The following is a 26,003-nucleotide window of genomic DNA, read 5'->3' as shown; positions in this document are numbered from 1 at the left end:
CAAGTCGACTCGGTAAACAAATTAAACCTTTTTTTGGCAGGTGAAAAGACCTGTAGGCAGTTCCATCATTCCAATTTCGTATGCCCAGTCTTCTCGGTCTCGCGTTCTTGACATAAGTCACATAACATCTTGCCAGCTTGTTATCCCGGGTGTCTAGGATAGAATTGTTCCTGTTCCAGTCCAGTGGTAGAGAGGTATTTGTGAGCCGAGTTCACCGTTCGCTCATACCCGGGTTCCCCAAAAGCTTTGTTCGCCTCTGACCCTCTTCCTGTCTGGTTTACTGCTCGCGCGACTAATTTCTTATCGGATTCTCTGCTTGGCAACATTCTCAAACTCTTGGCGTAACGTTACCTTCCTAATGTGGAGTAAAGAGGAGATGATTATTTGTTGGTGGTAAATTCGCTTGACAAATGAGAATGATTTGGTTTAATGAATTTTGATAGAGATGAAGGACCACGGTTGAAGGTGGGTTTTGGGGGGTGATATTTGAGATTGGGGATATGATTGTGTGATGAGGCTGGTAAGGTGGATATTGTGGAGGGGAAAGGCCTCGCAATTGCCTTTGTCACTCTTGTGGGTGCTGCAATTGAGGTGGTACTGGTGACTGGGCTGGTCTTTGGACGCACTAGGGTCATTACACTGTATGCACGACAGCTTTCCATAATCGGGTGAATACAAAACTATCCGTACACAATACACAAGTGTGCTACCGATTGGCCTTGCTCTGACTATATTTGCCACAGACAAGGAGGTAGCCTGGTCAATTCAGAACCTGGGGTCTGAGTTTATATCTTCTAGAACGATTTGATACCTGCTATGATTTGTTCCGTGCGTTCAATATCACTTACACACCTTCCTATCTAGGCGATCTCCGTAATGGATCAGCATTGGAATGAGTTCACAAAACACAATCGTGAGAGCTCGTACCAGCTGATAACGGTGCTGATTGGTATGGCGTTCCCGTATGGGAGGGAGGGATATGACCCCATGCTAGCTAGGAGTGCATGGGAGCAGCATGCGAGATTCTCCGAATTGGTTGAGGGCTAGGATGGTGAATGGGGAACATGGTGAATTAAGGTGGTGTAGCTTGGGATTCGATGGGCACGGCAGCGGTATATTTATTCTCGTGTTTCCCCTCCTCGTGGTTTCGTTCTTTAGTCGCACTTCTACGACCACTCTCTTTACCTGTTGTGATAAATCAACTTCGCAAAGATGGGTAAGTAATTTTTTCTACTCAATCATGCCTGCTTGGTGATATTTCATACAGGTTACTGACATTCAAAAATAGTTGCCCAAGAAAATATCACAGCCGATATCCAAGGCGCGATGCTAGGCAGTGATGCTGTCCTAGCTCTCGACCAAAAAGGATCGTTGATTCACACAGCCTCAAGAGAGCATCACCCTAAAGTCGGTCTCGAAACTGAAGCCGCAATAGTCCATGCAGAGGGCCATGGACACGACCACATCGATCCAGAATTAATTCCTACTGAAGAGGAGAAGAAAACCCTCCGAAAAGTAGCTGGAAAACTCCCCAGTATCACTTACTTAATCTGTGCTGTCGAGTTCGCTGAGCGAGCTTCGTACTAGTAGGTTTCCCCTCATTTTGAAATGACATCTGCAATTTAAATTGGAAAAAGTCGCTAACATGTAATTCACTCATAGTGGTTGCAATGGTTTGTTCAACAATTACGTCAACAGACCACTCCCAGTCGGTGGTGATGGTTATGGTGCACCACCAAGAGGAACTCAACAAACTGCCGGAGCTTTAGGTCTCGGTACCGTCAAAGCAACAGCCACATCTCAATCATTCTCCCTACTTGCATATGCCCTTCCATTGTTCTTCGGATGGCTCGCCGATACCAAAACTGGTAGATTCAAGATTATTTGCTGGGGTGTAGCAGTATGCGGTCTTGCACACGTTCTCATGGTTGTAAGTGGTGCTCCTAGTTTGTTGGCCAACGGAACCGCCAAGGGTCCTTTCTTTTTGAGTGTTTACACTTTGTCTATTGGTGCTGGTAAGTTTTCTCCACATTCTAAATCTTAGCCATCATCCGCTAATCTTCTTTAGCTATGTTCAAGCCTAATATTGCACCAACCCTTCTCGATCAAATGCCAAGCGCAGTTCCAGTCAAGAAGACTCTCCCATCTGGTGAAGTGGTCATTGTTGATCCCGAATCTACCACCGAGCGTGTCATGCTTTGGTTTTACCTTCTCGTTAACGTCGGTGGATTCATGGGTGTCCCAACTGCCTACACCGAAAAATACATCGGATGGTGGTTGTCCTTCCTCCTCCCACTCCTCCTCTATGTCCCTCTCCCATTCCTCCTCTGGTTCATGAGCAAACGTCTCATCCTCTACCCACCAGGAGGATCTGATCTCGTCAACGTCTGCCGTGTAGTTGGTATCTGTTTCAAGAGAGGTGGTTTAAGAAAACTCTTCACCCGTAAGGGAGGATTCTTTGAGGCCGCTAAGCCATCTGTTATTGCTCAATCCGGCAACGTTATCGACGTACCATGGAACGACGCATTCATCGAGGATGTCAAGCGTACTTTCGAAGCCGCCGGAATCTTCTGTTTCTTTCCAATTCAAAACATCAACGATAACGGTCTTGGTAGCTCCGCCAGTGCTCTCTCAACTATGTTGTCTACCGATGGTGCCCCCAACGATCTCATGAACAACTTCAACTCTCTCTCCATTATCGTTGTCGCACCAATTCTCAACTACGGTCTCTACCCATTGTTGAGAAAGCGCAACATTCACTATGGACCAATCGCCAGAATGACCACCGGATTTTTCCTTTCTACTCTCGGAGGTCTCGGCTACACTCTCCTCAACTACTACGCCTACAAGATCGGACCTTGCGGAAAATACGGTTCTTCCGAAACCTGTGTTGATGCCGATGGTGTTTCCCTCGTATCCTCCATCTCCGTCTGGTTAATGGCCGTTCCCTACGCCATCGGTGGTATTTCCGAACTCTTCGTCAACGTTCCCGCCTACGGTATCGCATACTCCCGTGCTCCAGCCAACATGAGAGGTCTCGTTTCTGCTCTTAACTTGTTCTCCCAAGCTATTGCTTACATCGTTGGTCTTGCCTGTGCCGGTGTCGTCAAGGATCCATATCTCACCTGGGTTTTCGGTGCGCCAACTATCATTGGTTTCATCATGATGTGTGCTTTCTATTGGATCTACAGAGATATCGACAAGGAAGAATACAGACTCAGTGTCAATGATGAACAAATGCATGTCGCAGATCAACCAATTCATGATGGACAGAGTGCGAGCGAGAAAGCTGGACCTCCTTCATATGAGGGAGAGAAAGGTGGACTCAAGGACAAGGAGAGAGAGCTTTGAAAAACGATAAGCGAAAAAGTTTTAAAGGGGATCGGGGAGTAAGGTTCGGGGGCTCTTTTGGGGTTTTGGGGGTGTGATGATGATTCTTATGATACCGTATGATAGTATGATTTTGGATTGTGGTGATTGGCTCAGAAAGGCTAGATGCTGGCGAGCTATCGCTGGGTAATAAACTTCTTAATGACATTCTTTTATTTAATCATCTGTTTGTTCATTGTTGATGTGATTTTTTGTGATGATGCATTCTCCAAACGGCTATGCAAGGGAACCAACTATTCACGAAAATATGTGGTTATCGACACGAAGCTAAAAGAACGCAAAGGTAAAAGAATGTATGATCGAGTAGAATTTCAAGACATTGCACACCTTAACAGTATAAAGATCTATGCCTTCATCTCCATCATCTAGAAGAGATGGGAAAAAAGACTCCTATCTGCCCATGAAATGTTTTTGTTCACACAAAACCCTCGATCTCACCTCCTGAAACATCTCTATCCCAAGAACCAAGTTCCAACTCCATGTCCGCATCGAATACCTCTAACGGAAGACGGACCTCCTCCGAACCAATCTTCATCATGGATTCCCCTACCAGTTCCGAGCGGGCGGAATCTCCTGAGATATCCGGATCCCACCACATCTACCCATGCAATCCCTCTGAACCACTCCACTTCGTACCCCAATCTTCCTATGTTTGAAATTAAGAATTACCCACTACCAAAGAGGAGCTGAATCCCTCGCAAATATATACAATCGAAGTATAATCAACCACCTCAAGATGTCTTATCAAATATGAATCATTGTTGCCGGGGTAATATACCCGTTACCTCGATTACTTCTGATGTAATTCTTCAATCCCATGATCCTACGGATCAGAAAACAAGGCAGAAATTGCAATACCCCATTAGGATCCCAGTATTGAAGTCAAAGAACACAGAATCGAAATCAGGAAGTCAAGGACTTGAACATCTGATATAAGTAGCAAGATATTCAGATACTTCACTTACTTCTAACTTTAGCACGGATTTTCATCCCGCATTATGTGAGATCTTGGATGTGATTGGGAGGACTCTTTTACCGGATCATGGGATTTAGATGGAAAGAAAAGGAACGGGAAGAATGGGGAATCGACGCAGAGTTATGTAGCTTGAATATATACATATCACTCTTTTCCTATATCATGTTATATGGTGCCAATAATTGGTTTCAACCACTATCCATCAGGTGTTATCCTTCAAGACGAATAAGAATGAAAAACATATATCTAAAATCGTCTCGAAAAGGTAAAGGGAAGGAGTATAACAGCAAATCGCACAAAACTGAACATCACTTTGGGAGTGTGATTGTGTGTCTGCCAAGCGCATACTTGGTTTTGGTTCATCTTGACGTTGATCTCAGTGCCACTATTCAGCAAAACTTTTTGTGAAAAGGCAGGATTTAAGATCATCATACTCAAATATCAATCTAGGCGCTGTCCTTATGGTATAATAGGGGCCAAAAGTCAACGCCCTTGGTTAGCAACATATCCCATGCATTCGCACTCGCAATGCATAGGACCTCGATGGTTAGCAGTTCATTACGCCTGTGTGTGCACTATTTTATTTCCACCAAATCCGGACACTCTATAACTTTATCCTAGCAGTTTTTATTTACCTGGAAGCCTTGTCTATCCACTGAAACAATACCTTACTTCCGACTTTACCTTTTCCAAGGAAGATATTTGCAAGTTGCTGAAGAGCAGAGTATTTATGTCAAAGATAGTCTTATGAGTTATAATTTTACACTTGACGATGACTACACTACCGGTAGTAGAAACAGACTTGAATGGAACACAGGGGAGTCAACGTCCTACGTACTAAAATGTGTCGATGATATTCCAGACATTTATTAGCTAAGATATGATGGCTACAGTGAGGCGTGTGATAGAAGATGAATCATGGATAAGATAGGGTTGAAAAACGAAAAATCCTCTTATGATTATGCATCCGAACATAGGAAAGGTCATTTGGAATGGTTCTCTGGAATAAAAAGTCGAACAAGGATAGAGAATGGGTTTTGAGAATATCAGACTATTCATCAGTGGCAATATGGAAGGACTCAAGTCGGGTGCATGGATATACTTATTGTATGATCAAGCTTTATCATCATAACGTAGACTATGACAGATATTTCGGATGTTCAACTATTGGATATTGATTAGGAAGTGAGTATCGATAGGGAATTGGTCAGAGACAGTAGTCCTGTCAATTTTCGAATCAAGTTTAAACCTTCCTTCAGCGACTCATACCGAAAAAGCCGAATTACCATCAGCCTCAGACCAAAAACAGTGATTGGGGGGATGACCCAATGGCTAACATAAGAATCTGATTTGTCATTTCTAAATGCCCATGCGATGTATTCACAGATATTGACTGATTGAATGAACCTCATGCAGACAATTAGCAGCGATGTCCTGTTACCCTCTCATCATGGGTCGCTCTATGAGTACTACTCGTATGTAACCATTTTAATTGACACCCTCCCTCGAAAAGAACGCCAAATTGAAATTCAAGAAGATAGACAATCTATTGATCAGAGTAAAGTTCAAAGAAAAGCAGCAAATTAATGTGGAGGAAAGATGCAAAAGACGTCGCTCTGTGAGAAACTGATATCGGCTGTGTGGAATGTATGAATGAGAGCATATCAGCAAACTCTTTCTTTTGAGATTAGAAAGAGAGTTACTTCAGAGCTGAATTTTATGACAAAAGAGATATGTGAAAATGAACTTTCAGTAGCCTCTGACGATTTGTCGCGGTGAAATAATGCTGGGTTAGATCATCGGGGAGGCATGAGAGAAGATTAAATAAAGATAGTGAGACTGGGGTGAATGCAACGATGAAGTCGAAAAGATGGAGGAGTACTAGAAGATGGCTTTGTTATGTGGTTTGGTATTAAGTATAAGAGGAAAACAACTGGAATGTGTGTTCGAGAATTTGATTAGAGAATTGGGTGATGAGGACATCAAAGTAAAGCTCCTCGAAAATGACCATAGTAAGACATGAAGATTGTATTATATTCCCAATTTCTACTCCGACGCCTTGGCAATGCTTTGTTTCCCAGAACTCCATCCCGAATGATACCTTTGGTTAAAATCTGCAAATCGTTAGTGAAGCTGAAGCCTTCATATATCATTATATTTCAAACTTACCGTATCTCATAAGACCCTGCTCTGGTCATATATCTCACCCATTTTACACTTGAGTAATTATTCTTCTCAAAGACCTTCAGATATCTAACCAACAGTCCCGAACTTGTAAACATCAACAAGCTAAAGTTCAAACTCAATGGTGGTCTTGACCATGCCTTTTGGTTCGTCATGCTTGTTAACGTAGCTTCCGCGCTCAAGACAAATTCATTTTGGCCAGTAAATCTTGGTATCTTCCATATAATAACATTCTCTTCCGGTACATATTTTGCTTTTCCTTGTGTACATCGATCGGTGATTCGAGCGGTATTTAAAGGCGTAGGTATCTTAACAACGACATTGGTAGCGAATAGCTTGCTACCATAATTTGCTCGAATTGCAATACTGTATTCGACCTTTGTTTTACCAACTTCATTCACGATGGCATGAATTTTAAATGGCAGATTGACATTTTCGGTGGCACGATAGCGCATAAGTTCGAACTCTCCATCGGGAGGTATGAATGAAATAATTCTGTCGGTATCGAATTTCCCTAGCTTAACACATTGGTGAAATTGACAATCCTCCAGTGTAACACTACCAGCTGCTGCTTTGGTGGCCTTGGTACCCATACGATTTCCAGATGGTAGAGATGAAAGACTATCGCCATCTAACAATAATCGATCATTGAGTCCGAATTTGCATTCTGGTGTTCCGGAAAGGTATGCTCTCATGACGATTTGACCATTTACATCAGCTCGTAGAACAGTTCCAGTAGCAGACATTAAAAGATTGACATCTTCAATAACATCTACAAATGCTTCATTCTTTCTGTATTTGACATCGGCCTTCCTCCATGATAAAGCTCCGGTTGCTTGCATTGTAATCTTCGCCGAGTCTTCCATGGTTCGTTCCGATTTAACACCTTCCGTTGTGATGTACATCTTTAATGTATCTGTCTCTGTATTTTGAGGGTATCCAAAATCCAAGATTTCTATGTCGCGAATCTATCAGCTTCCGGCACAATTGATGCCTGCGAATCGCGCATTGCACTCACCATCTAGAAGTTCGTATACCAGGACGAAATTGTTCTTAACCGCTTCTTCGTCAAACTTTCCAAAGTAGCCTTTCCCCAGCGCAATCAATCTATAGAGGAATTCGAAGACCAGCGCAGCATTGGCATTGCTCTTGGTAATTGCAACCAAATATATGTTCTCGTGTTTGACATGACTGAAGGTTGTACTTCCTAAAGTAAGGATTGGTGAACGAACTTGTGCATTGGAGATGACCTGAATTCGGAAGACATCTGCGAGTCGTGGTCGACAATCATTTCGAAATGCGCGAAAGATTAGATTCTCTCCCTTTTGATTGAAGATCAATATGCCAGACAGCATTTTGATTTATATGCGGTTGAAGGAGGATTTGTTTATTGAAATGTCGAGAGAGGATAAGGTGTGGGGAGCCGAGAGCTACGAGGTGCAGTAGATCTAGAGAACAAGCTCAATACAGTATAATATTTACCGAACATCCCTTTCACTAGTGTTCAGGGGTTAAAATGAAATCTTTCAACAATGTAGGTGTGTCGTTGAATTATTATTAGATGATTATGTAGATGATGAGCTCAAAGGTCTTCAAACGTGTCTGCACGAAATTCAATTATAATTTTAGTTGCTTTGTTCATGTGAATACTGGAAAGAGTATGTATTTTAGGTAGCCCGTTTGTTTCTTCCAAATGGAGACAGAGTAATAGGCGTATGTCATCTTCAGGTAGCCTCGTTGACGAGGTCGAATAGAGTTAGCAATATTCGGTAGCTTTCGCTATCTACATGCGGTATATGTCATCACTCGTCATTTATCATTCATCACTTAAAAACATTGCCTAGATTATCTCTCCATCACAAGTCTATAAAAGTCTATACTGGCACACATAGGGTAATTGCTAGCTGTACAGGAATGAGGTATTGAAGAAAACCATTAAAACCAAATGCACATCATCATCGCCCCTTTATCTAATCACAAAATAACATCCTTAAATCATGTCAAGTCTCATGAACTCAGCATGTAATGTCTTTCCGAGCAATGCTGGACTTCTCTCAACAATAACACCTGCAGCTTCAAGAGCTGAGATCTTGGAATCGGCACCACCCTTTCCACCACTGACAATAGCACCTGAGATGAGTTAGTCAAGTGTCATTAGTGGGTATCATTTTTAAGATACTTACCAGCGTGTCCCATTCTTCGTCCAGGAGGAGCAGAGATACCAGCGATAAAGCTGACAACTGGCTTCTTAGCAGTGTTGTAATCCTTCAAGAATTCGGCAGCATCTTCTTCTGCGGATCCTCCAATTTCTCCAATCATGATAATACCATCAGTCTCCTCATCCTCAAGGAATACCTTCAAGCAATCAATGAAGTTGGTTCCAGAGAATGGATCACCACCAATACCAACAACAAGAGATTGACCCAATCCAGCTTGTGTAGTTTGGTTGACAGCCTCATAAGTTAAAGTTCCCGAACGAGAAACAATACCAATACGTCCACGCTTGTGAATGAACCCTGGCATAATACCAATCTTACATTGTCCTGGTGCAATGAGACCTGGGCAATTGGGTCCAACCAAACGAGTCTTTCCTTGAGTCTTCAAGATATCTGTAATGCGAACCATGTCTATATTGAGGTTAGATTTATCCTGTTAAACTCCAAATGTAAACATACCATGTTGTGGGATACCCTCAGTGATACTAAATCATCAATTAGTACAAGTACTATCACATGCAAATTTGATGTATATTCTTACCACACAACCAAAGGAATTTCAGCAGCGATAGCCTCCTCAATACCGGCAGCAGCAAGAGGGGGTCTGCAAAATATATTATATCAGCACCAAATCCATCCTTCCATCACAGATTCTTTGCGATTGCGGTAGATCTTACGGGACGAAGATAGCAGAAGCTGTAGCACCGGCTTCCTTTACAGCTTGTTCGACGGTTGCGAAAACGGGTAAATCGAGATGAGTTTGTCCAGCTTTCTTTGGGTTTGTACCTCCAACAACAGTTGTACCTATTTCCATATCAGAACCTTTTCAATTCCCCCATTATTCGTCTCAAGACATACCATATTCGATGGCTTGTTGGGCATGGAAACTATGGCAGATTTGTCAACTTATTTCGTCAATACCAAATAGAGTCTCGCGATAATACTTACGTTCCTTGTTTACCAGTGAAACCTTGGTAAATAACTCTAGTATCCTTAGTGATACGAAGGTTTTCCGCGGTAGCAGCATAAGCAGAGGTCGAAGTGGAATAACCTTGTCTTCTCATAGCAGCCTGCATCGCAGGTCTGGCACATCTTGAAAAAGCCTGCATCTTGTCTGAGGGACAATTGATGTCAGATATGAAAGACAGGAAAGTGATTTGAAGTTTATCTTGAATTATTTCCTTCTTTTCTTCTTACCAGCTTCTTCTGTTGCGGACGGAATCGCTTGCAAGGCCTCCGATTTTGCCGGATTAATTGGTTGTTCCGGTAGTTTGGCTTGGAATGGAAATTTATTTCACACAAGAACATTAATTTTAGTAACCCCGCGATTTCATCAAAGCATCAACTGCATCAACTCTTCATAACTTCATAACTTCACGATTTACCACGAGAAGAGTTTTGATTTTGAAATACCAAAGGTTGCGCAAAGCCTCAAGGGAAAGGCGACCAGAACTCATCCCAACGTGCAATCGTATTGAACCAACTGCATCTCCACACAATCCAAAATGGCCACTACCGTCGATACAATGACATTGTCAGATAGGCAAAGAAAACCAAAGGATCCTAATTTACCTCCAGAGAATGAAAGATACTTGAGAGCATGTTCAGATATTGCTAGCGCATTAGTACAGGATCATGAATCTCAACAGGATCCAAATGCGCCGAGGAAGGATATCAATTTGAATAGTTTGAGGGCCAAAATGTCAAAACGTCACAGGCTCAGTAATATTCCACCATTGACTGCTATTATTGCCGCCATTCCAGAACATTATAAGAAATATATTCTTCCAAAGTTAATTGCAAAGCCAATCAGTATGTATTTCCCATTACATAGACATATGCGGGGCTAATAGTTTGTCAGGGAGTGCTTCTGGTATTGCGGTTGTCGCAGTCATGTGTAAACCACATCGATGTCCTCACATTGCCTACACAGGAAATATCTGTGTCTATTGTCCCGGTGGACCTGATTCCGATTTCGAATATTCTACACAATCATATACTGGTTATGAACCTACATCAATGAGAGCGATTCGAGCACGATATGATCCTTTTGAACAGGCGCGAGGAAGAGTAGATCAAATTAAATCTCTCGGCCACAGCGTCGACAAGGTTGAATATATTATTATGGGTGGTACTTTCATGTCACTATCTGAAAGTTACAGAGATGGGTTTATCTCCCAGTTACACAATGCGCTTAGTGGATATCAAGGAAATAATGTAGACGAAGCAGTCCAAGCTGGTGAGATGAGCAACATTAAATGTGTTGGTATCACAATTGAAACTCGACCGGATTATTGCTTACAACCACATTTATCTGCTATGCTAAGATATGGTTGTACGCGTTTGGAGATTGGTGTACAATCTCTGTACGAGGACGTTGCTCGAGATACCAACAGAGGTCACACAGTGGCTTCAGTTGCAGAAACATTTTGCTTGGCGAAGGACGCTGGCTTCAAAGTTGTTAGCCATATGATGCCAGATTTACCCAATGTTGGAATGGAGAGAGATTTAGATCAATTCAGGGAATATTTCGAGAACCCCGCCTTTAGAACCGATGGTCTCAAAATTTACCCAACATTGGTCATTCGTGGAACTGGTTTATACGAACTCTGGAGAACTGGCAGATACAAGAACTACACACCGAATGCCCTTATAGATATAGTCGCTCGCATCCTCGCTCTTGTACCACCGTGGACTCGTATTTATCGTGTTCAAAGAGATATTCCAATGCCTTTAGTCACATCTGGTGTTGAGAATGGAAACCTTCGAGAGCTTGCGTTGAGTAGAATGAAGGATTTTGGTACTACTTGCCGTGATGTTCGAACTCGCGAAGTTGGTATCAATGAGGTTAAGAATAAGATTCGACCTTCTCAGGTTGAACTTGTTCGAAGAGACTATACCGCAAACAAAGGATGGGAGACATTCTTAGCATATGAAGATCCAAAGCAAGATATTCTTATTGGATTACTTCGTTTGAGAAAGTGTTCTAAAACACACACCTTTAGGCCCGAGCTTACTGGACAGCCTACGAGTATAATTCGTGAGCTTCACGTTTATGGCTCAGCTGTCCCAGTTCATGCTCGTGATCCAAGAAAGTTTCAACATCAAGGTTATGGTACATTACTCATGGAGGAAGCTGAAAGAATTGCCCGAAATGAGCATGGAAGTACAAAGATAAGTGTCATCAGTGGTGTTGGTACAAGAGATTATTATCGAAGATTAGGCTATTGGTTGGATGGTCCTTACATGAGTAAGATGCTCCCACCAAAGGATGACGAGGATAGTGATGACGACTTTTGATTTCAAAATATCCAAATCCTCGGTCTAGTCGCCGCACCTGACTCCAATCCATCATCACAATGCTTACCTGGCAATGCAATTATCACGTCCAGCCATCATATTGGCGCAGTAATCTTACTGTCGTCTTATGTTCCCAATATATTTGGGTATTAATACTTCGATTCTGAGACTTTTACGTGTGGTAGGACTTTTTGTTCCACTTCTTAGCAAAGAATTCAAGGTTGATGTGATAAAACCCTCAAGTCGAGAGTCTCTCACAGCGACAATATCACCAGAAGAAGCAGTTGATACCCCAGAAAGTAGCTGCAAATCTCCCGTGCGCTAGCAGATGCTCGTGTCACAAAATTGCCCTCACTTCACGGCCTCGATACTTCGAAGGAATGTTTTGCATGTTCGGGATGGCTGGTAGCCATTCTGATTATCGCCGGGTGTTTGATTTGAGTTACTTGAATCAATTTAGTGTGTCCGTATCGCATTTCCTGAAATATCTGGGCATGCGATATGGAGGCGGGGTAGGTTGTGAATCATAGAAGAACCTGATCTAAATGTCACTCTTTAGAGTTTAATTGAATAACCAATACTTTGTTTCTATGATATTTTAGCTCACATACAATGTACCAAAATCAGAGTAGCGTTTATCGTCGTGTATACTAATGCTTGAGAATGTCCACAATAAATTGAACTAACTACAAAGCCTACCATTCGCGCATTGAGATGGTACAATTATCGTTCTGGTCTTCTACTGACGTGTCTATTTTAAGGTTGATATACGCATGCGGGAAGTAACTGTGACTGCATGATGACATGTATAGTACCTGCAGTAAGCACTTTGAAAATCATGCATGACTACTCTGAATGACAATCGCATTCCTTTCTTTTTTGGGAATTTATCTATCCATGTTCCTAGAGTTCGACATCAAGTGTGCGCTAGTTCTCCAAGCCCCATAATTTGTCTGAGAAACACTCCTTCAATACCAAGAAGGTGAGACTTTGACTTCAAAGACGACGAGTCTTTTCCAATAAGATTCATTACAACTTGATGTCCATCGCATTCTTTCCCTTATTTGTTTATCATCTCATGTTGCTAGCCTGAATCTGGGCATCAACCGCTTCCATTATACCATGCACATTCTTGACAAAATCAGCCCTACGTGTTCTTTTTGACATCATCTCAATTGAAACATTCATTATCATCCATTCATAGCGTTTCTCACATCAAAAATTGATGACAGGCTATTGGTCTTTGCAGTATCTACAATTGAAAAGATTCATGTCGTGGTGGCTATGCGAACGGGAACTAGAATATCCGATCATTGGGGTCGGCTGGGTCGCCTAATTTGCACATGTTCACCAATCAATCCCCTCTGGTTTGGCATATACCGTCTTTTTAAGAGCGCTTACAGCCGCGCGTGGGTTCTATTTCTGGCTTCCTACTTTTTCTGCGCCACCAACATACTTCTTGACTATTGGTTCAACAAACAGATCTCACTTGCATGTAAGCACGTTCTTTGGTGTTTGGATTGCTTTGAAGAGAAAGTGAATTTAGGTCATGTTGACTGCGGCCGAGTCTTAAATTGTATTCCGAAGGCAACTCAAAAGGTATAGTACAAATCTGGTGATTAACGAACAAGCATGAGGCGGTGTTCTAATAGACCTGGAGATGGTCTGGCTATATAGGAGACCGTTTGGCACGTTTGTATTTTGACTTTTTCCATCAATAACCTCATTAACAATTACATCACCATACCTTTTACGAATCTCCTTACGTCTACAAGTTTTCTTTCTTCTTTGTCTCATAGAAACTCTTCATTTCTTCTTATTTCAACTCAAAACGCCATAATTCATAATGCATACTTCAAGTATTGCCTTTGGAATTTCATTCCTCTCGACCCTTGTTGCCGCAGCTCCTTTCTCGGTCGATAATAGCTTCCTTGAAGCTGTAACAGCAACCAATACAGGGCCGTTACTAGCAATTCAAACCGCAGCCCATGGTTCTCTCTCCAACATCCCTCCTCCTTCTGCATTGGTTGGTGGAGATGACAGTCTCACCAATTTCAAGCTCGTCGCCTTCAACGAGAACATGGAAGTCGCATTCTTCGAGGAACTTACCTTTAATATCACAAATAATGTTCCAGGTTATACATTCGACAATCAAAACAGTAGGGACACGGTGCTTACAAACCTGAACGCAATCGTTGCGCAAGAAAAACTGCATTCACTAAATGCTGAGAAAGCTATCGTTCGTTTCACCAATGATACCAATGCTATCATTCAACCATGTCAATACAATTTCGATGTCACAAACTTTGAGCAAGCCATAGCTACAGCATCTCTCTTCACAGATGTAACCATGGGTACTTTGGGAGATATCCAAACCGTATTCGGCACAAATGGTGATTCCAAATTCATCCGTGGTGTTGCAGCATCCCTCGGACAAGAAGGAGAACAAAATGGATATTTCCGACAAATCCTTCACAAAATTCCATCCGCTCTTCCTTTCCTGACAGCTAGCACTAGAGATTTCGCATTCAGTGCTTTGAACCAAAATTTCGTCGTGGAAGGTACCTGTCCAAACAGCGATACCATCCCTCTCAAGACCTTCCAAAAACTCACTGCTTCTCAACCCGATACCATCGATTCTGACACCATCATCACGTTTTCATTCCAGCTCACCGCAGATCAAGACTACAACACCACTTGGGGAGAAAAATGCAAGGGGCTCTCGCTCGTCTATATCAATCAGCAGAATAAACCTGTTGTTCAACCATTCGAAAGTATCAGCTTACAAGCAGATGGGAAAACGGTTGTTTTTACTGCTAAATTTGAATTCGATGCCGGTGCTGCTAATGGTGCTACGGGTAATGGCTTGACTTTGGCGGCTTTGGCGAAGGGCTCGAATTTTGCTAATGCGTTGGAGGTTTCTAATAATGCGGTTTATGGACCGGCACCCATTGAGATCAATTAATTGGATTGGGTTAGAAGTTAATGGGAATGAGGGGACTGGGTATTCTGAAGATTCGGCATAGCATAGCATAGCGTGGCGTTTTTTGGACTTTTCTTCTGGGCTTAGGATTTACTTTGTGAAGATTTCTTTGCATTGGACGGTGTTGGCTTCGTTCTTTTCATGCCTTTTTATGGAAACCTGTCTTTACTTTCCGAATGATTTTCCTGGCTCTTGATGTATGATTTACGATTTCACGACTTCAATTCAATATGAAGATGCTTTTTTAGATTTTAGATGGAGTGATGTTTATTCATCTACGTATCTTAATATAATCGTGCTTCTACCAATATCAATCTCCTACTTTACTCTTCGTGTGAATCTGAAATAGAACGATTGCTTTGACTGAGTATGCCTTCTCGAATAGATCAAGTTTTTATTAGCATATAAATATATCATATTCCCCTATCCTCAACATCGACAAACTCAACTTTTCAGATGCAGCATACCCTCCATATATACATTCAAACACCTTCAACAACACAAAATACAGTAAGTTACCACCCCATAACACTCAACACCCACATCCCAAGCGCCATCCACAATCCCCAATCCCCAACCCGAAGCTCCTCCCTCCCTTCCATCCCTATCCCCTCTTACTCCCACCTCAATCCTCATCCCCACACTCTCTAGACCATCCCCGGAGACCATCATCCATCCATATAAAGATCCCCAATCATCTCCATCCCATCACCAAGAAATTCAATATCCAATATTCAGTATCTCTCATCCATCATCAATTCCGCTACCCCCCTCGCTGCCGAATATCAGACAAGCCAGATCCACCTCCAACAACCTCTATCTCTCTACCTATTACACCCCATCCATATCCCATCCAATCTCAAATCAACCCCCCCTCCCCTCCCCAAAATCATACCCCCATCCCTCCATTTCCATCTCTTAATTTCTCCTACATCACGAGATGAGCGGTTACCGTGTATACACGTGTACAGATGTACATATATCCTAACAATCAGCCATCATAAAAACATTCAAATCCCTTCCCCTAGTGCATAGTACAAGTTACCTAGTAGGTTATAACTAAACAACCATCCCAAAATCCCCAAAATCCCAAACCTCTAAGGTTACAGCAACCCATTCATCCATATTCATCATGCATTCATAATCCTCACTCACCACCAAGTAACCAACAGCAACATCCCAAAACCTCCAAACCACCCCACGTGATTCTTCAGTAAACGAAAGAAAAAAAAAACTCCCCATCACGTGAAACTCACGTTCTCGCTTCCAATCCCAACTGAATAAATCCGAAGTGCGTGCTGAGTGAGAGTCCGTCCGTCCTCAACCCTTATCGATAGATAACCAACCAAAAAAATAACGGATCCCTCCCTTCAACAACCACACCACACCCCCGAAACACCAAGTGAAAAATTTTCACCCGAGATATCCCGAAAGAAAAAAAGGTAAACAAATCAACACATACATAGGTACAAACATACATGCGTACATACATACATACGTACGTACCTACTGGCGGTTGGGAAATCCCCCAGCCGCGGCCCCAGATACTCCAAGACCCGAGTCTAAGTTCTAGATTAATAAAATCGCAACATGCATAGCACAGGCAAAAGAGGGATAGGTATACATTCTTCATTGATAGTTTACAGGAACTACCCTTTGAGAAAGGCAATTCGTCATCTGTCTGTATGTTCGTCTAATCTAGAAATTCTATGCTCTAATATAATGAGGAGAGAGGAAATCCGTCTATAAGAAGCATCGATTTTTCTATATCATCGATCCAAACCATCTATATGCAACTGCATGCAATGCCCGTGATGTAACAATGCACCGTTGATCTATACCACCACCTTCATTCCCCATCTCCATCCACCATATTTATACACACCCCCTCCCCATTTCATCAAGACATGACGACATATTTACAAGAACTTGGCCATCATAGCAACCATGAGATCGAAAAGACCGATGGCCTCGACGAAAGCGAAACCCAAAATGGCGTAAGAGAAGAGTTGACCACGCATGCTTGGGTTACGGGCAACGGCTTGCAAGAGAGCAGCGAAGACGAGACCGATACCAACACCGGCACCAGCAAGACCGATAGCGGCACCTCCCATACCGAGGTTTTGGGAAGCTTGAACGAGAGCGTTGGCCATTTCAGAGGAGTATGGGCGGGCAGAGATTTGGGTGGTCTTGGAGAGGATTTGGCTGGTTTGTTGACGCTTGACGGCTTGGAAAGCAGTCTTGGAGGACTTGCTCATGGCTGTGTGGGGAAGAAAAATTTGTTAGCGAGGTGTTCTTTATCCATTGAATTTTGACGATAGGTATGTGATGGAGACGATGATAGATGTATCGAATCGTAATACAATTGAAGCTATATCGATAGCTATTGAAGCTTGACGAAACCTCAATTGATAATTGACAACATGAAGGTATCAAAAGCTTAAAGCTTACCAGTGAAGGTACGTTGAGCACCAAGGTTGGATCGAACCATTGGGCGGGCAACCTTTGCGGAGGCAGATCCCATGAGGGAAGCCATCTTAGGAGCAACACGAGCGGCCATTGTATTGATGTGTATGAAGTAACTCAAAAATGAGGTTTTTGGAGATAGGTGTATGAGTGGAGATGGAAGACTTCGAGTGTTGACAAGCAAAAGAAGTTTTGTGACTTGGTGTGAGAGTGGGAAAGAATGGGAAGGGCGGAAGGAGAATCAAGAAAAAATGAGCTAAGGACACCTTTTCTGATCTAGCTCCGTTTGAAAGTCGGTGTCAACTAATTGTTCCTGAATATTCAGGAAATTCCCAATCATAAAGAGTGAATATGGATCGTGCCGTCACTAATCTTCAAAATTTTAATAGTAATATGTGGGTTAGCCCGCTTGATTTACGATATCCTCCTATCAGAGTTGGTGTAACAGCACCATGACCGAAATGCAAGGCTGAGAGATTTATCTCGTCCGATATCAACAACGGCGCTACGTGGTAAAAGGGTATAAAAAGAAAGAAAGTGGATTCCGAGCAAGATATCTTCAAGAGAAAATACCGGAATGGTGGGGATATTACCAAAAACAACCATTCTCGGATTGAAATTGGATATTTAATTTCCACTTGGGTAGAGGGGCCCGGATAGAGAGTGCATTGTAGACTTTAAACTTTCGCAACTAATCGAGCTGATCTCATCAAACCGTTGAATGATCAATCTCACATAAGAGTTTTATACTTAGTTACACGACAAGTCTAACAAGAAAAAGTAAGAACATTTTATGAAGAAAACAATTAAACTCAATTCACTTGAATCGGTTCTTGCTAATTCCAGTACTGTCTGACCACCCGATGTTATTCTTTGCCTCTCTCTCTCTCGGGATTCCTGGGGATTGAGTGCGTGTCGTCAATACTTTTTTGACTGACGTTGAGTTTTCATCCCTGCTCACAAAACTTGTCACACAGTAGAATCTTACCCGAGACTTTTTACGCCAGCTATCGTGCGCACCAAAAAATGCCACGAGTCATTTTGCACAATTGAAATCCCACTTTTTATAAGAGCAGATAAATCACAAGAAAGGTCGAATTAGGAAATCGATCTTGATGATGGATCATGAATTGACCAGTAGAAAGAGTCCTTCTAGCCCATGATTTTCGATTTGTTTGGATGGAATTGTTGCGTTGGTTGTTGTCTTGGCCCCTGAATCCCGTCGGAAGATTTCGGATTTTTTTTCTGGAGGCAGTAAGACAGTTTGGTAAGATTTATATGTGAATCTGATGTGGCTTTCCATTTCTCTGTAATTTCATATTAGCCATGTCAGAATATAGCATTCCTTTTGACTAGCTATATACTACGATATAGATTAAGGATTCTTGAGCTGGAAGAGTAATGAACTTTGAGATTCGGAACAATTCTGCCCACTTTCAACCATTTCATCAATAAAAAGGTGTAAAATTTCAGAAGTGGGGGGAGCTTCTTCGTGGGGGTAAACCCAATTTTTAAGATCCTGAATGGATCTAGCTGCTAGCAGGGGAGTTGAAGAGTCTGATAAGGCTTGTACCACTAGAATATTAAGCAAGTGTCCGCCACTGAGAGGGCACTACTTATTGAAACCAGGACCCAGAAGAAATCGTTTCCCATGCTTATTTTCGGAAAATGAAGAAAAGGCATACTGCATAACGATTCCTTCACGTGTATACAAGTATATGCCCACTCGATTAGATATCGCCGTCAAGACCGTTTCTTGCTCTGGATATGTGAACCACGAAACATAAACGAAGATCGATTGAGTGATTCGATAGGGAGGATGTGGATTGTTTGACTGGACTATCGAACTGGTGTGATTGCTAGAAAATTGTCTGCCGAGCGCTGCGGGCAAGGCCTGGGATCGATATATTTTATAGTGTCTTTCGCTTTCATAGGGATAGATTCCGGGTTCCGTTTCTGCCGATCGACATTCCATCATCAATAACGAGGACAACCTGCGGTCCCTTCAAGAACATACATTATCGCATATATTAGCTTTCGAAAACAAAACAAGAGAGAGGAAGAAGAGGATGCTTTGACTTACAGGTTCCTGAACGACAACATCTATTCAAAATTCATCACGACGATGAGTTTCTTCAATGATAGGTGCCCGTGAAGGTCTATCTATCGTACTTGCATTGAAGTTCGTATTCATACTCGAGGTTCATTCTCAACATTGAAATGAAATGAATCGTATGGGCAAAGATTCCATGGCATAGTATAACATTTTTCGGGATAGATTTCAGTTGCATGTACTTGAAATACTTAGATGTGAAATCAAACGACCCGGTCAACTCTTTCGACTCCGAATACTGCGGTGGAAGTTTCAATGGGGGTGGATGTGAGGCAAGTGTTTCGAGATGTTGAAATATTCTTTCAAGAGGCGATTCCGAATATAAGATTCTCACAAACCGCTCGACGTTTTCATGATGGATGGAGGAAAATCAGAAGTTGAGGTTTGAAATTGATGTTTCTCTTCTCATTCCCCCCCTTGCCTTACCCCATGCATGTTACATCGCATATGAGACGACTTTCGTGCGGGGTAATCCATTTCGAGTAACCACATCACGTGGGACGACGTGGCCTGGGTAAAGTCGTACTTCCCCCTTCCTCCTTCCCCCTAGGAGTTACGGAGACCACAAATTCATTCTTGGCGGCAATGCTTTGCTATCGCAGTTCCTGTCTTTGATATCTATCAAGATTCATGGGAATCCGACAAAAATGATAGAGTTAGACCCCCTCTCGAAGAATTGAAGTGTGGTTGTGGCGCTGACAGGAGAGACTGGATCTCCAAAGACTCGATCAAGTAAGCACAAACTTTTGCGCACCCGGAAATGTGAGTTTGACGTTTAAATGCAGAGAGGGTATGTCAAACCTCCCATCATTCGTTTTATTGCACGGATTTCCTTTAGTTCATGAAAGTTTTCAACGTCGAGAATCACTTCTCGACCACTTTCGTATTGCTTGGCGTAAGACTTGGTCTTGACCATTGGTTTATCACGGCGCTCAAATTCCTCCTGTCTAATTCGAAGCGGAATCTGGGGCCGCGATGGGTATTGTGGAGTTTCTGCAGGCGATGCATATTCCACTGCGGGCTGACAACGAATCAAGTCGGATTAATCAAAGTCAGAATCCCGAAAGGTTTCGAGCCTCAAGAAGCAGCACGAACGAATGCACAATGCAGAAGAGAGAAACAACCTGTGAGGTAGCGAGGTGGACCATGAAGTCCTCAAAGAATGCGCTATTCTTGGGTTCACGCCATTTGCGTCCTTATTTCATCAAGCCCCAAAGCGTCCTCCAATTCCGGCACTCCGCCAAACCTTTGAATGAATCGCACCTATAGGATACGATTCGCAAAATGTGATTTGAGTGATTGGGTTGGGGATCCAATATATGATTGCTGTACCTTCATCATCGAAGTTGAGAATGTTGATTCTGGGCAGTCTGGAACCACACAAGCGACCTATGCAATTTTCAACTTCTCACGTTTCCCCGGATGATCAAAATGAAAGCTGAGAAAACATCGATTTTACCCGCCGTTAGCCGCTCCGCTTCGCGTTTCGTTTCTCATGACATCCATCGCCGCCATATTCGATTCGGCACAGCCACAAATATTCACTTCCTCCTCATCAAACAAAAAAGAATACAATATAGTTTCTGATACAACCGCTCCTTGAAAACACTACCAAGTTCAAGTTCATGGTCTAGTGGTCAAATACGCGCTTCGCGAAATTCATGAGAATGATTTCGTTAACAAATTCTCTAGTTCAATCCCTGGAGGTCGACCACTAAGACGCGTACAATGCTCTCAAGAACCATGGGTCATTAGGGGAGAAAAAGGATAGGTATACTTGTAGACCGTAAACCTTCCCCCAATTACTAACCCTTTAAAAGCTATAGGTAGGGCGACTTGTGTAGCGGCGATCCCCACTGTGGTGCAGTAAGCTGGCGCAGGCCTGCTACGGGTTGATCCTCGTGAATGGTGGTCAATTTGGGATATGTGGTGGAAAAGTGAGTATATCCGCCCCTAGTCCTTGACACTGACCATGGACCTGAACTTGACATCTTTTTTTTGCCTTTTTTTCTCCTTTTTTTTCTTGCTTCCAGGCGCATATATGCATACATACATATACATACATACACATCATCCCAGCCTCTGCTCGAAGTATCGCAGGATATATTTCTCGATATCCCGCTCTATATCTGAGAGTAAGATTCGCTGCCCGCATTCAATTATTAAAGTGGATACCTCCATCTCAAATATGAAATTCACTCGATAACTTGTCTTCATTTTCAAACATTTTGTGCGTGCTCGCAAGTGATGAGTCCGTTTTGTTGAGATCATAAAATACCTTCTAGAGCAGCGAAATTTCGATTAATCTCGACTTTTCAAACAACAATTCTCCGCAGTCTCTCAGGTTTGAGCGCACGGAATTTCACGAAATTTGTGGAGTCTTTCGATATGCTGTCATAATTTGCTGAAACGTTTATGCTCATGTCACCTACTATCGTCTGATCTAGACCTCCAATTCATCTCAAGCCTGCCTCAACATATAAGTTTGCGATTCTGTTTCGCAGATGAAAACCGGTTATTCGTTTCATCTTGAATCTTGAATCTTCCGATAACCTGGTATTTTCTACATTCATTTGAAGTCATCAATTTTCCTCTTTTCTATGTAACTTACAGCCTCTGCATTTATACAAGTAATGAGCAAGCAGAATCAATCATAATCGTTAGGTATCGAACATCTCATATTTTATACAAGAATTCATACTTCTATAAATAGTTTCAAACTCCACATCTAGTTCGTAGATGGGAATCATAAATCAGGGTCGGACGTTTAGATTAGCGAGAGAGGGTCAAACATCACTGAGGGGCTATACATTTATGAAGGCATAAACTTTAATATATCGGATGCATCTACCACTTCCTTCAATGCTCAGTGACATTCCAATTCATTTAATTGATTGTTCTGGGTTGTTCTATTTTCTGATCATCAAAATGACGATCTATTTCGCTGTTTGTAGTGTAATGTACATTTCTAAAAAGAATGATTGAGGATAGGTAGTGGTATCAATAACCTTTTAAACTCCATCCCCTGATGTACATATATTCATCATTCAACGTCCGGCGTTACCTTCCTATCCGTGTGAAATGCATTCTTCCATATAAAATCCCATGCGCCGTATCGTCAATTCCCGCTTGCTAAAGTGATGTTGAAGAAACAAATGAGAGATATTCTTTGCGCTGTATCGTGAGAGGAAAAGTCGAGAGAAAAAAAAAATCTAGAATTTTTGATGAAAAGCGCTTCTAGCAACTTTACTCCTCAATCTCTTTCCAAAAATATACATGGGAATCGCAAATGCCGACACGGCAAGATTGGCAATCGCCACAGTGGTAAAAACACTCTTCGCACCACTTGCTTCAAACCATCCGTTCACAAAATCGCTCATAACCAGCGACAAAACCGCCTTGATGAAATTCATCGTAACGAACGCTTGTGGTGCCAAGCGATTGTGACAATCCATAACGTATGTAAACATACTACTCGTCGCAAACGGAACTGCGAAGGTCTGGACGCCCAGAAAGGCAATGGGGATGTAGATGGATGCGCCTGCTGCGACGGAATATCCAAAGCCGATATATGCGACGGTGGAAAGCGAAGCCGCGACGAACATGAGCACGAGACGGAATTCGGGTTCGTAGATACCGTTGTTGTGGCGGGTCATCCATTGGACGACGAAATCGGCGCAGTATCCGGATACTAGGGTGCCGACGAGTCCGACGCCGAAGAGAGGGAGGTTGGTAAGGCCGATGGCGGAAGTGGAGAGGTTGTATGGAGGTGCGCTGAAGATGGTGTCTTGGAGTAAGGCAATGAGGGTTAGACCGGCGGCGTAGAATGAATAGGTAAAGGCGCTGAATATGACGGCGGGGAAAGTAACGAGCGGGATGGGTTTGGCGGCGAGTGCCCAGAAACTAGCTTGCGAGATGCGACCGTTGAAGATGGAGAGACGTTCTCCGAAGGATTTCTTCACGTCTGGTAGGACGATTTCGTAGACTCGGCCTTCGGTTTTGTCGACGATGAGTTGGGTAGGAGGATCGGTTTGGGGAATGTAGAGGGTTTCGGGGACGAAGAAATACATGGCGGGGATAATCATGGCGTAGATGCAAGCGCAGATTCCAAAGGTGAATTTGAATCCTAAGGATTGGATGATGAAACTTGCGATGAGTTGGCTGCAGGTAATTAGTATTTGGAAGCGGAATGTTTATGTTAACATTGCGGACTAAACATACCCAAGCTTAACACCACCCATAACGAACAAATTCCACACACTCAACATCTTACCCTTCTCATGGACAAAGAAGATCTCTGAAACCGTTGCGCTGACGAGTGTCTCTAAGGGAGAAGCACAGAAACCTTGAACTGCTCGCATTATGGAAAGCGACATGAAACTGTTGGAAAAGAAACCCCAGATATTGGTGGCCAACAATCCAATAGTAGACACAATGAAAACTGGACGTTTTCCCCATACGGCTGCTGCTGCGGCAGTGAAGAATGTACCGGAACCAGTTGTAAGTTGCATGATTCCGACAATGTTGAAAGAGACCTGATCTGTGGTGACATTGAAAGCTGTTGCTATATCTTCGGAACCGGTAGTAATCATTGGACCGAGACTACAAATTGGTATTAGATTGGACTATATATCTAACGGGGGTAGATAGTACATACGAGACAGTGACACCTGCAGTCAAGGCTAAGATGAGAAGAATGGCCATTTTTGTAGCAGTAGTCCTAACAACATGTTAGTGGAAAGACTTTCTGGTAATAGTAACATGCAAACATACCAATTGAGCGGATCATTAGGACTTTCAGAAGGTTGAGGGTTGAGAACAATCTCACCCCTCTTCTTTGGCTCAACGTAATCCCAATTCGCTTCTTTTGCTAATATGAAGTCAGTAAGTTCGGCTAGTTCCACAAAGATTGAATACACTCACATGAACCATCAGCTCCAGCAGTATTTTCACCAAGATTTACGGTTCCAGGAATATTTGGATACCTTGGATCCTGAAGAACGCCCCATCCAGCCATTTTGAATATACAACAGATAAATTTCCTTGAAAAATAAAATAAACGGAAGTAAAGTATCAAACTTCAATCGAATCAATCGAATGATTCCAAGTTTACACAGCAAATAATAAAAACAATAAAGAGAATGTGATTCTAAGGAATCGAAGAAAAGTCTTAACGGACTCGCCAGCGATGTGCCGAAGATGTATTGAGAAGAGAAAAGGAGGTAGGTAGGAAAGAAGATTGATGAATGTACGGTGAGAAGAAAAAGGTTTCCATCACTGCACAATCGATCAATACTTAACAGAAGGGGAAAAAGTGGAATTAACTCCCCAAATCAATACCCTTTGCTGTATACCATGTGCCTTGCTCCAAGCTTCTCACATCAATATTCATATAGATGCAATGATCCACAAGTTTCAGGCTGAGATTGATAGCTGGGCTACATCCAGAGCGACGATAGCGGAGCCGCGGCGTCCCCATTTGTACGGGATGTGGATTTGGTGGACTCGTCCATTCAATTGGGGGTTCTCAGAATAGTAATCGAAGAATGTTAGTCCTAGTGGTTGTCAAAAGAAACGGTTATCATGAGAAAAACGTCGAAGCTACTAGGGTCATTGCATGATACTCGTCACTTGTAGCATCACATGTCGTCTGAAGTGAAGAAAATCCGCAAGGAATTACCTGCTTAAAGATTTTCAGAATAAGAAAATACAAGTTAAGAAGAAAGATGCTATATTTTTGACAATTTTTGTTTGGGAGACGTGGATCCAAGGTTTGAAGTAATGGAAAGTGCAATTGCTGACGAGGCGATGGTGTTTGAAATGATAAGTTGACAGCTTGGCGGTGATTTGAAAACAAAGTACTTGTAAGCTTCCTAGGCTTGTAGATTAGATTGAGCCAATCGGCTTTGAGTAATTAAGGAATAGAGACGAAAGGATATCCCCATTTAGTACTACAAGAGACCCATGTTTCAGAAGTCAATGCATTTTTTTCGAGTACTTGCTCGGTAGGTATCTATTTTCAAGGTATGCACAGACATCACACCGACTTTGGTAAAGAGATAAGAAATGAGCATTCGAGAACTCATTGGTATCGTCAAAAAGGATTGGGCAACGTTAAATTGGAGGTTCGAAAGAAAATCTTAGTGAAAAATCACAAAACAAGAACCCGAGGCAAGATATAAAAGCAAAAAAATTCAAAGCAAGAACTCAGCAAAAGGACTCGAAGCCAGAGACATCAGAAGTGAAGGTATTTTATGAATGATATCTATTCAACGAATTTATTGAAGAACTAGCATCCAATGGATCCAAATCTACCCCAGCAGACCCATTAGTATAAATGAAATAATATGTACAGGGCATATTTAAACTATTTCA

General features: G+C 42.4%; 8 protein-coding genes across 8 annotated transcripts; 3 read left to right on the top strand and 5 right to left on the bottom strand.

The window, feature by feature from the left end:
• Positions 1-1,212: 1,212 nt before the first annotated feature.
• On the top strand, positions 1,213-3,351 carry EAE98_001574 (uncharacterized protein; the record flags this gene model as incomplete). The annotated part of the gene is made up of 4 exons (XM_038949193.1): positions 1,213-1,216; positions 1,289-1,586; positions 1,663-2,015; positions 2,069-3,351. The coding sequence occupies 4 exons, from the start codon at positions 1,213-1,215 to the stop codon at positions 3,349-3,351; spliced, it is 1,938 nt and encodes a 645-aa protein (XP_038814178.1).
• Positions 3,352-5,491: 2,140 nt separating this feature from the next.
• EAE98_001573 (uncharacterized protein) lies at positions 5,492-8,004 on the bottom strand. The gene is made up of 3 exons (XM_038949192.1): positions 7,569-8,004; positions 6,536-7,505; positions 5,492-6,480 (listed from the first exon to the last, which is right to left on the bottom strand). Exons 1-3 carry the CDS (start codon positions 7,903-7,905, stop codon positions 6,474-6,476), a joined length of 1,314 nt encoding a protein of 437 aa, XP_038814177.1. The 5' UTR covers positions 7,906-8,004; the 3' UTR covers positions 5,492-6,473.
• Positions 8,005-8,540: 536 nt separating this feature from the next.
• EAE98_001572 (uncharacterized protein) lies at positions 8,541-9,875 on the bottom strand (the record flags this gene model as incomplete). Its single annotated transcript, XM_038949191.1, has 7 exons — positions 8,541-8,680; positions 8,734-9,177; positions 9,226-9,251; positions 9,308-9,370; positions 9,444-9,570; positions 9,625-9,653; positions 9,715-9,875. 7 exons carry the CDS (start codon positions 9,873-9,875, stop codon positions 8,541-8,543), a joined length of 990 nt encoding a protein of 329 aa, XP_038814176.1.
• Positions 9,876-10,271: 396 nt separating this feature from the next.
• EAE98_001571 (uncharacterized protein) lies at positions 10,272-12,066 on the top strand (the record flags this gene model as incomplete). The annotated part of the gene is made up of 2 exons (XM_038949190.1): positions 10,272-10,578; positions 10,628-12,066. The coding sequence occupies 2 exons, from the start codon at positions 10,272-10,274 to the stop codon at positions 12,064-12,066; spliced, it is 1,746 nt and encodes a 581-aa protein (XP_038814175.1).
• Positions 12,067-13,912: 1,846 nt separating this feature from the next.
• EAE98_001570 (uncharacterized protein) lies at positions 13,913-15,031 on the top strand (the record flags this gene model as incomplete). The annotated part of the gene is made up of 1 exon (XM_038949189.1): positions 13,913-15,031. The coding sequence occupies one exon, from the start codon at positions 13,913-13,915 to the stop codon at positions 15,029-15,031; it is 1,119 nt and encodes a 372-aa protein (XP_038814174.1).
• A 1,589-nt stretch (positions 15,032-16,620) lies between these two features.
• EAE98_001569 (uncharacterized protein) lies at positions 16,621-17,777 on the bottom strand. The gene is made up of 2 exons (XM_038949188.1): positions 17,501-17,777; positions 16,621-17,309 (listed from the first exon to the last, which is right to left on the bottom strand). The coding sequence occupies exons 1-2, from the start codon at positions 17,607-17,609 to the stop codon at positions 16,969-16,971; spliced, it is 450 nt and encodes a 149-aa protein (XP_038814173.1). The 5' UTR covers positions 17,610-17,777; the 3' UTR covers positions 16,621-16,968.
• Positions 17,778-18,638: 861 nt separating this feature from the next.
• Positions 18,639-19,618, bottom strand: EAE98_001568 (uncharacterized protein; the record flags this gene model as incomplete). Its single annotated transcript, XM_038949187.1, has 3 exons — positions 18,639-18,822; positions 19,201-19,518; positions 19,599-19,618. The coding sequence occupies 3 exons, from the start codon at positions 19,616-19,618 to the stop codon at positions 18,639-18,641; spliced, it is 522 nt and encodes a 173-aa protein (XP_038814172.1).
• A 2,865-nt stretch (positions 19,619-22,483) lies between these two features.
• On the bottom strand, positions 22,484-24,645 carry EAE98_001567 (uncharacterized protein; the record flags this gene model as incomplete). The annotated part of the gene is made up of 5 exons (XM_038949186.1): positions 22,484-23,789; positions 23,850-24,230; positions 24,286-24,348; positions 24,402-24,498; positions 24,552-24,645. 5 exons carry the CDS (start codon positions 24,643-24,645, stop codon positions 22,841-22,843), a joined length of 1,584 nt encoding a protein of 527 aa, XP_038814171.1. The 3' UTR covers positions 22,484-22,840.
• Between the last annotated feature and the right edge of the window lie 1,358 nt (positions 24,646-26,003).

The sequence above is a fragment of the Botrytis deweyae genome, assembly GCF_014898535.1.
Source record: "Botrytis deweyae strain B1 chromosome Unknown BDEW_003, whole genome shotgun sequence".
NCBI classification, from domain to species: domain Eukaryota; kingdom Fungi; phylum Ascomycota; class Leotiomycetes; order Helotiales; family Sclerotiniaceae; genus Botrytis; species Botrytis deweyae.
Note: the sequence above shows the minus strand (reverse complement) of the source record. Positions and strands in the feature narration are given on the sequence as shown.

Bases quoted from the DNA above. Each gene is read 5' to 3' on its own strand.
- EAE98_001569 (XM_038949188.1), bottom strand. From the start codon at position 17,609: ATGGCCGCTCGTGTTGCTCCTAAGATGGCTTCCCTCATGGGATCTGCC. The intron at 17,310-17,500 runs GTAAGCTTTAAG...TTCCCCACACAG, and splicing joins TGCTCAACGTACCTTCACTG to CCATGAGCAAGTCCTCCAAG.
- EAE98_001573 (XM_038949192.1), bottom strand. From the start codon at position 7,905: ATGCTGTCTGGCATATTGATCTTCAATCAAAAGGGAGAGAATCTAATC. The intron at 7,506-7,568 runs GTGAGTGCAATG...TTCGCGACATAG, and splicing joins GGTATACGAACTTCTAGATG to AAATCTTGGATTTTGGATAC.